We start from the raw sequence: 10,000 nt of genomic DNA on the forward strand, positions 1-10,000 counted from the left end.
ACACACACTCTCTCTCACACACGCAGTCTCACAGACACTCTCTCACACACACACTCTCTCACACACACTCTCTCACACACACTCTCTCACACACACACTCTCTCACACACACACTCTCTCACACACACACTCTCTCACACACACACACACTCTCACACACACTCTCTCTCACACACACACTCTCTCACACACACTCTCTCACACACACTCTCACACACACTCTCTCTCTCACACACTCTCTCACACACACTCTCTCTCTCACACACCCTTTTAGAATAATGGGACTGTTTCAGGTTCTGGGGATCATTCCTATGCCCTGGGAGTCATAGAGTCAGAGACACTCACCACCCTCTGTGTGAAAATATTGCCCCTCTGAACCCTTTTGTATCTCTCCCCTCTCACCTTAAACCTATGCCCTCTAGTTTTAGACTCCCCTACCTTTGGGAAAAGATATTGACTATCTAGCTGATCTGCCCCTCATTATTTTATAGACCTCTATAAGATCACCCCTCAGCCTCCTACGCTCCAGAGAAAATAGTCCCAGTCTACCCAGCCTCTCCTTATAACTCAATCCATCAAGTCCCGGTAGCATCCTAGTAAATCTTTTCTGCACTCTTTCTAGTTTAATAATATCCTTTCTATAATAGGGTGACCAGAACTGTACACAGTATTCCAAGTGTGGCCTTACCAATGTCTTGTACAACTTCAACAAGACGTCCCAACTCCTGTATTGTCCTTATAACCCAACCCATCAAATCCCAGAGTCACATTGGAATCCCACGTGGGAATCGGAGGATTTGATTCCAGGTAATGACAGAGACCTGGGATGAAGGAGTGCTTCCCCTTGGGAATGAGACATGTCCTCATCGAAGATGAATCCACTTGACTTCCAGCTGACAGAAACACGGCCAACTTCCCGCTGAAATTCCCGAGTAAATCCCGCTGGAATAGCCTCTCCGTCTTGGGGACTGATGGGGCACTGGGCGGGATTGAGGATTTCACAAAGTCCTTGAGGGAAAACTCCAAGCCTCTCCCAATTCTTGCTGTGAAGGGAATAGTTGATCCTCACGGTCTCGGAGCTAAGGGACGTCTGCGGAGGGACGAGGGGGAACCTCGAGGGAGGGACAGGGCGGCAGCCATCTTGTTGACATCTCAATGTATCTCTCGACAGGCAAGAAGGACCAACCCGACCCAGAGAACCCCAGAGAAGAGACACCTTTCCGACCCAAAATACCGGACATACCCTACCCCAGCTCCGAGTGAGTGCCGAGTGGGCGAGGGACCGAGGGGGGAAGGGGGAGGGGGTTGAGGGAGACGGGGAGAGGGTGGGGGGAGTGAGGGAGACGGGGAGAGGGTGGGGGAGTGAGGGAGACGGGGAGAGGGTGGGGGGAGACGGGGAGACGGGGAGAGGGTGGGGGGAGTGAGGGGGACGGAGAGAGGGTGGGGGAGTGAGGGAGATGGGGAGAGGGTGGGGGGAGTGAGGGAGACGGGGAGAGGGTGGGGGAGTGAGGGAGACGGGGAGAGGATGGGGGAGTGAGGGAGACGGGGTGAAGGTGGGGGAGTGAGGGAGACGGGGTGAAGGTGGGGGAGTGAGGGAGAGGGTGGGGGAGTGAGGGAGACAGGGTGAAGGTGGGGGAGTGAGGGAGACGGGGTGAAGGTGGGGGAGTGAGGGAGACGGGGAGAGGATGGGGGAGTGAGGGAGACGGGGTGAAGGTGGGGGAGTGAGGGAGACGGGGTGAAGGTGGGGGAGTGAGGGAGACGGGGAGAGGGCGGGGGGAGTGAGGGAGACGGGGAGAGAGTGGGGGAGACGGGGAGAGGGTGGGGGAGTGAGGGAGACGGGGAGAGGGTGGGGGAGTGAGGGAGGCGGGGAGAGGGTGGGGGGAGTGAGGGAGACGGGGAGAGGGTGGGGGAGTGAGGGAGACGGGGAGAGGGTGGGGGAGTGAGGGAGATGGGGAGAGGGTGGGGGAGTGAGGGAGACGGGGAGAGGGTGGGGGGAGTGAGGGAGACGGGGAGAGGGTGGGGGAGTGAGGGAGACGGGGAGAGGGTGGGGGAGTGAGCGAGACGGGGAGAGGGTGGGGGAGTGAGGGAGACAGGGAGAGGGTGGGGGAGTGAGGGAGACGGGGAGTGGGAGGGGGGAGTGAGGGAGACGGGGAGAGGGTGAGGGGAGTGAGGGAGACGGGGAGAGTGTGGGGGCGTGAGGGAGACGGGGAGAGGGTGGGGGAGTGAGGGAGACGGGGAGTGGGAGGGGGGAGTGAGGGAGACGGGGAGTGGGAGGGGGGATTGAGGGAGACGGGGAGAGGGTGGGGGAGTGAGGGAGACGGGGAGTGGGAGGGGGGAGTGAGGGAGACGGGGAGAGGGTGGGGGAGTGAGGGAGACGGGGAGTGGGAGGGGGGAGTGAGGGAGACGGGGAGAGGGTGGGGGAGTGAGTGAGACGGGGAGTGGGAGGGGGGAGTGAGGGAGACGGGGAGAGGGAAGGGGAGTGAGGGAGACGGGGAGTGGGAGGGGGGAGTGAGGGAGACGGGGAGAGGGTGGGGGAGTGAGGGAGACGGGGAGAGGGTGGGGGAGTGAGGGAGACGGGGAGAGGGTGGGGGAGCGAGGGAGACGGGGAGAGGGTGGGGGAGCGAGGGAGACGGGGAGAGGGAAGGGGAGTGAGGGACACGGGGAGAGGGTGGGGCAGTGAGGGAGACGGGGAGTGGGAGGGGGGAGTGAGGGAGACGGGGAGAGGGTGGGGGCGTGAGGGAGACGGGGAGAGGGAGGGGGAGTGAGAGAGACGGGGAGAGGGTGGGGGAGTGAGGGAGACGGGGAGAGGGTGGGGGAGTGAGGGAGACGGGGAGAGTGTGGGGGAGTGAGGGAGACGGGGAGAGGGTGGGGGAGTGAGGGAGACGGGGAGAGGGTGGGGGAGTGAGGGAGACGGGGAGTGGGAGGGGGGAGTGAGGGAGACGGGGAGAGGGAAGGGGAGTGAGGGAGACGGGGAGTGGGAGGGGGGAGTGAGGGAGACGGGGAGAGGGTGGGGGCGTGAGGGAGACGGGGAGAGGGTGGGGGAGTGAGGGAGACGGGGAGTGGGAGGGGGGAGTAAGGGAGACGGGGAGAGGGAAGGGGAGTGAGGGAGACGGGGAGTGGGAGGGGGGAGTGAGGGAGACGGGGAGAGGGAAGGGGAGTGAGGGAGACGGGGAGAGGGTGGGGGAGTGAGGGAGACGGGGAGAGGGTGGGGGAGTGAGGGAGACGGGGAGAGGGTGGGGGAGTGAGGGAGACGGGGAGAGGGTGGGGGAGACAGGGAGAGGGTGGGGGAGTGAGGGAGACGGGGAGAGGGTGGGGGAGTGAGGGAGACGGGGAGAGGGAAGGGGAGTGAGGGAGACGGGGAGTGGGAGGGGGGAGTGAGGGAGACGGGGAGAGGGTGGGGGAGTGAGGGAGACGGGGAGAGGGTGGGGGAGTGAGGGAGACGGGGAGAGGGTGGGGGAGTGAGGGAGACGGGGAGAGGGTGGGGGAGTGAGGGAGACGGGGAGAGGGTGGGGGAGTGAGGTAGACGGGGAGAGGGAGGGGGAGTGAGGGAGACGGGGAGAGAGTGGGGGAGTGAGGGAGACGGGGAGAGGGTGGGGGAGTGAGGGAGACGGGGAGAACATTAATCGGTAATTGTTGGCGTATCCAAGGCTCCTTTGCTGATAATTCCTCCAATTCTCTTTGGAAATAGACCGAGACCGGAATTTATCGACCGATGTACCACAACCTTTGATGCTGTCGCCAATATTCGGGGAGAGGCATTCTTCTTCAAAGGTCAGAGGCTGATTGGGACGGTGGAGAGGGAGCTTTACTCTGTATCTAACCCCGTCCTGTCCCTGTCCTGGGAGTGTTTGATGGGGGACAGTGTAGAGGGAGCTTTACTCTGTATCTAACCCCGTGCTGTACCTGTCCTGGGAGTGTTTGATGGGGACAGTGCAGAGGGAGCTTTACTCTGTATCTAACCCCGTGCTGTACCTGTCCTGGGAGTGTTTGATGGGGGACAGTGTAGAGGGAGCTTTACTCTGTATCTAACCCCGTGCTGTACCTGTCCTGGGAGTGTTTGATGGGGGACAGTGTAGAGGGAGCTTTACCCTGTATCTAACCCCGTGCTGTACCTGTCCTGGGAGTGTTTGATGGGGACAGTGCAGAGGGAGCTTTACTCTGTATCTAACCCCGTGCTGTACCTGTCCTGGGAGTGTTTGATGGGGAACAGTGTAGAGGGAGCTTTACTCTGTATCTAACCCCGTGCTGTCCCTGTCCTGGGAGTGTTTGATGGGGACAGTGTCGAGGGAGCTTTACTCTGTATCTAACCCCGTGCTGTCCTTGTTTTGGGAGTGTTTGATGGGGACAGTGTAGAGGGAGCTTTACTCTGTATCTAACCCCGTGCTGTACCTGTCCTGGGAGTGTTTGATGGGGACAGTGCAGAGGGAGCTTTACTCTGTATCTAACCCCGTGCTGTACCTGTCCTGGGAGTGTTTGATGGGGTCAGTGTAGAGGGAGCTTTACTCTGTATCTAACCCCGTGCTGTACCTGTCCTGGGAGTGTTTGATGGGGGACAGTGTAGAGGGAGCTTTACTCTGTATCTAACCCCGTCCTGTCCCTGTCCTGGGAGTGTTTGATGGGGGACAGTGTAGAGGGAGCTTTACTCTGTATCAAACCCCGTGCTGTACCTGTCCTGGGAGTGTTTGATGGGGGACAGTGTCGAGGGAGCTTTACTCTGTATCTAACCCCGTGCTGTACCTGTCCTGGGAGTGTTTGATGGGGGACAGTGTAGAGGGAGCTTTACTCTGTATCTAACCCCGTGCTGTCCCTGTCCTGGGAGTGTTTGATGGGGGACAGTGGAGAGGGAGCTTTACTCTGTATCTAACCCTGTGCTGTACCTGTCGTGGGAGTGTTTGATGGGGGCAGTGTAGAGGGAGCTTTACTCTGTATCTAACCCCGTGCTGTACCTGTCCTGGGAGTGTTTGATGGGGACAGTGGAGAGGGAGCTTTACTCTGTATCTAACCCCGTGCTGTACCTGTCCTGGGAGTGTTTGATGGGGACAGTGTAGAGGGAGCTTTACTCTGTATCTAACCCCGTGCTGTACCTGTCCTGGGAGTGTTTGATGGGGGACAGTGTAGAGGGAGCTTTACTCTGTATCTAACCCCGTGCTGTACCTCTCCTGGGAGTGTTTGATGGGGGACAGTGTAGAGGGAGCTTTACTCTGTATCTAACCCCGTCCTGTCCCTGTCCTGGGAGTGTTTGATGGGGGACAGTGTAGAGGGAGCTTTACTCTGTATCAAACCCCGTGCTGTACCTGTCCTGGGAGTGTTTGATGGGGGACAGTGTCGAGGGAGCTTTACTCTGTATCTAACCCCGTGCTGTACCTCTCCTGGGAGTGTTTGATGGGGACAGTGTAGAGGGAGCTTTACTCTGTATCTAACCCCGTGCTGTACCTGTCCTGGGAGTGTTTGATGGGGGACAGTGTAGAGGGAGCTTTACTCTGTATCTAACCCCGTGCTGTACCTGTCCTGGGAGTGTTTGATGGGGACAGTGTAGAGGGAGCTTTACTCTGTATCTAACCCCGTGCTGTACCTGTCCTGGGAGTGTTTGATGGGGACAGTGTAGAGGGAGCTTTACTCTGTATCTAACCCCGTGCTGTACCTGTCCTGGGAGTGTTTGATGGGGACAGTGTAGAGGGAGCTTTACTCTGTATCTAACCCCGTGCTGTTCCTGTCCTGGGAGTGTTTGATGGGGGACAGTGTAGAGGGAGCTTTACTCTGTATCTAACCCCGTGCTGTACCTGTCCTGGGAGTGTTTGATGGGGGACAGTGTAGAGGGAGCTTTACTCTGTATCTAACCCTGTGCTGTATCTGTCCTGGGAGTGTTTGATGGGGGACAGTGTAGAGGGAGCTTTACTCTGTATCTAACCCCGTGCTGTACCTGTCCTGGGAGTGTTTGATGGGGACAGTGTAGAGGGAGCTTTACTCTGTATCTAACCCCGTGCTGTACCTGTCCTGGGAGTGTTTGATGGGGACGGTGGAGAGGGAGCTTTACTCTGTATCTAACCCCGTGCTGTACCTGTCCTGGGAGTGTTTGATGGGGACGGTGTAGAGGGGGATTTACTCTGTATCTAACCTCGTGCTGTTGTATTTGGACAGACCGTTACTTTTGGAGAATGCAGAGAGCCGGGAATCTTGTCTCTTTGAACCCAGCGAAAATCCAGAATTTCTGGCGTGGCCTTCCAGAGGATTTGACCAAGATTGATAGTGTGTATGAGAGACCAACAGACAATAAAATTGTCTTCTTTATTGGTGAGTCGCTTGTCATCCTGTCATTGAGTCGTAGAGTCACAGAACCGTTCAGCGCAGAAGAGGCCCTTTGGCCCATCGAGCCTGTACTGACCCGCAAGAGACACTGAACTCCCACCTAATGCCATTTGCATAGAAACATGGAGGATAGGAACGGGAGGAGGCCATTCGGCCCTTCGAGCCTGCTCTCCCATTCATCACCACCACGGCTGATCATCCAACTCTGTATTTTACACAGAGGGTGGTGGGGGCCTGGAATGCGCTGCCGGGCAAGGTGGTGGAGGCGGACACACCGGGAACGTTTAAGACTTATCTAGACAGCCATATGAACGGAGTGGGAATGGAGGGATACAAAAGAATGGTCTAGTTTAGACCAGGGAGCGGCGCGGGCTTGGAGGGCCGAAGGGCCTGATTCTGTGCTGTATTGTTCTTTGTTCTTTGTTTACCCAATCTCTCCTCATAGCTAAGCCCCTCCATACCAGGCAACATCCTGGTAAACCTCCTCTGCACTCTCTCTAACGCCTCCACGTCCTTCTGGTAGTGCGGCGACCAGAACTGGACGCAGTACTCCAAATGCGGCCTAACCAGCGTTCTATACAGCTGCATCATCAGACTCCAGCTTTTATACTCTATACCCCGTCCTATAAAGGCAAGCATACCACACAGTCCCCAGAATCGGCCTGGTAAACCCTTCGCTGCAACTCCCTCGAGAGCAAGAACATCCTTCCCCAGAGAAGGAGACCAAAACTGCCCACAATACTCTCGGTGAGGCCTCACCAAGGCCCTGTATAATCGCACCAACACATCCCTCTGCTCCTCGACTCCAAACCTCTCGCTATGCAGGCCAACAGACCATTTCCCTTCTTTCCCGTCTGCTGCACGGGTATCTGACCGGTGACCCTGAATGTTCTGACAAGTGTTTATCCAAATACTTTCTAAAGGCTGTGACGCATCCCGTCTCCACCGCTCCCCCTCCCCGCTGCCCCGACAACGCATACCAGACCCTCAGATTCTCCTCACATCCTCTCTCAACCTCCTGCCCCTCACCTTGAGCTTGCGTCCCCTCGCGACTGAACCCCTCAACTCAGGGGAACAGCCGCTCCTCACCCGCCCAGTCCGTGCCCCTCATAACCTTGTCCACCTCCTCACCCCTCTGTCTTCTCTGCTCCAGACAAAACAACCCAAGCCTCACACAACCGCTCTTCATAACTTAACTGTTCCGTCCCAGGCAACATCCTTTGTGATTGGATTTGATTTAGTATTGTCACGTGTATCGGGATCCAGTGAAAAGTATTGTTTCTTGCGCGCTATACAGACAAAGCATACCGTTCATAGAGTACAGAGGGGAGAAGGAAAAGGATTTGATTTATTATTGTCACATGTACCGGGATACAGTGAAAAGTATTGTTTCTTGCACGCTATACAGACAAAGCATACCATTCATAGAGTACACAGGGGAGAAGGAAAAGGATTTGATTTATTATTCATAGAAGTCATAGAAACCCTACAGTGCAGAAGGAGGCCATTCGGCCCATCGAGTCTGCACCGATCCCACCCAGGCCCTACCCCCACATATTCTACCCGCTAATCCCTCTAACCGACGCATCCCAGGACTCGAAGGGGCAATTTTTTTTAACCTGGCCAATCAACCTAACCCGCACATTCTTTGGACTGTGGGAGGAAACCGGAGCACCCGGAGGAAACCCACGCAGAGACGGGGAGAATGTGCAAACTCCACACAGACAGTGACCCGAGACCGGGAATCGAACCCGGGTCCCTGGAGCTGTGAAGCAGCAGTGCTAACCACTGTGCTACCGTGCCGCCCCTTAGTATTGTCACGTGTATCGGGATACAGTGAAAAGTATTGTTTCTTGCGCGCTAGACAAAGCATACCGTTCATAGAGTACAGAGGGGAGAAGGAAAAGGATTTGATTTATTATCGTCATGTGTATTGGGATACAGTGAAAAATTTGTTTCTTGCGCGCTATGCAGACAAAGCATACCGTTCATAGAGAAGGAAAGGAGAGGGTGCAGAATGTAGTGTCACAGTCACAGCTCGGGGTGTAGAGAAAGATCAGCTTAATATAAGGTCGGTCCATTCAAAAGTCTGACAGCAGCAGGGAAGAAGCTGTTCTTGACAAGGTCGGTACGTGACCTCAGACTTTTGTATCTTTTTCCCGACGGAAGAAGGTGGAAGAGAGAATGTCCGGGGGGTGCGTGGGGGGGGTCCTTGATTATGCCGGCTGCTTTTCCCCCGAGGCAGCGGGAAGTGTAGACGGAGTCAATGGATGGGAGGCTGGTTTGCGTGATGGGATTGGGCTACATTCACGACCCTTTGTAGTTCCTTGCGGTCTTGGGCAGAGCAGGAGCCCCATACCGAGCTGTGATACACCCGGAAAGGATGCTTTCTATGGGGCATCTGTAAAAGTTGGTGAGAGTCGTAGCTGACAGGCCGAATTTCCTTCGCCTCCTGAGAAGGTAGAGGCGTTGGTGGCGCTTTCTTAACCATAGTGTCGGCGTGGGGGGGACCAGGACAGGTTGTTGGTGATCTGGACACCTAGAAACTTGAAACTCTCGACCATTTCTACTTTGTCCCCGTTGATGTCGACAGGAGCATGTTCTCCTTTACGCTTCCTGAAGTCGATAACGATCTCCTTCGTTTTGTTGACATTGAGGGAGAGATTATTGTTGCCGCTCCAGTTCACCAGATTCTCTATCTCATTCCTGTACTCTGTCTCATTCCTGTCCTTCCCAGTGTCCTCCCATTCATTGAGAACTTACTTGTCAAATTAGTCCTTCCAAAGTGTTATCATCACCTCACTCTTTTCAGGGCGTTGTGAAGTTGGGCAGATTAGTGTTTGTGACATTGTAATCTCTAACAACAATTCACAAGTGTTTGGATGAGCACTTGAGAAGGGTGAGAGAGGTGGAATCTTTAACAACAATTCACAAGTGTTTGGATGAGCACTTGAGAAGGGTGATAGAGGTGGAATCTCTAACAACAATTCACAAGTGTTTGGATGAGCACTTGAGAAGGGTGAGAGAGGTGGAATCTCTAACAACAATTCATAAGTGTTTGGATGAGCACTTGAGAAAGGTGAGAGAGGTGGAATCTCTAACAACAATTCACAAGTGTTTGGATGAGCACTTGAGAAGGGTGATAGAGGTGGAATCTCTAACAACAATTCACAAGTGTTTGGATGAGCACTTGAGAAGGGTGATAGAGGTGGAATCTCTAACAACAATTCACAAGTGTTTGGATGAGCACTTGAGAAGGGTGATAGAGGTGGAATCTCTAACAACAATTCACAGGTGTTTGGATGAGCACTGAGAAGGGTGAGAGAGGTGGAATCTCTAACAACAATTCACAAGTGTTTGGATGAGCACTTGAGAAGGGTGAGAGAGGTGGAATCTCTAACAACAATTCACAAGTGTTTGGATGAGCACTTGAGAAGGGTGATAGAGGTGGAATCTCTAACAACAATTCACAAGTGTTTGGATGAGCACTTGAGAAGGGTGATAGAGGTGGAATCTCTAACAACAATTCACAGGTGTTTGGATGAGCACTGAGAAGGGTGAGAGAGGTGGAATCTCTAACAACAATTCACAAGTGTTTGGATGAGCACTTGAAGAAGGGTGAGAGAGGTGGAATCTCTAACAACAATTCACAGGTGTTTGGATGAGCACTGAGAAGGGTGAGAGAGGTGGAATC

General features: G+C 55.0%; 1 protein-coding gene across 1 annotated transcript in view; it reads left to right on the plus strand.

The window, feature by feature from the left end:
• Window positions 1-1,171: 1,171 nt before the first annotated feature.
• The window catches only part of LOC144491283 (matrix metalloproteinase-17-like), a gene marked incomplete at both ends in the record, with an annotated part of 9,500 nt that continues 671 nt past the window's right edge, over window positions 1,172-10,000 (plus strand). The window contains 3 exons of the mRNA XM_078208959.1: window positions 1,172-1,259; window positions 3,689-3,771; window positions 6,139-6,291. Of these exons, the coding sequence (XP_078065085.1) occupies window positions 1,172-1,259; window positions 3,689-3,771; window positions 6,139-6,291 (324 nt within the window). The remainder of the gene's footprint in view (window positions 1,260-3,688; window positions 3,772-6,138; window positions 6,292-10,000) is intronic.

This window comes from Mustelus asterias, unplaced genomic scaffold (assembly GCF_964213995.1).
Source record: "Mustelus asterias unplaced genomic scaffold, sMusAst1.hap1.1 HAP1_SCAFFOLD_4916, whole genome shotgun sequence".
Classification (NCBI taxonomy): Eukaryota; Metazoa; Chordata; class Chondrichthyes; order Carcharhiniformes; family Triakidae; genus Mustelus; species Mustelus asterias.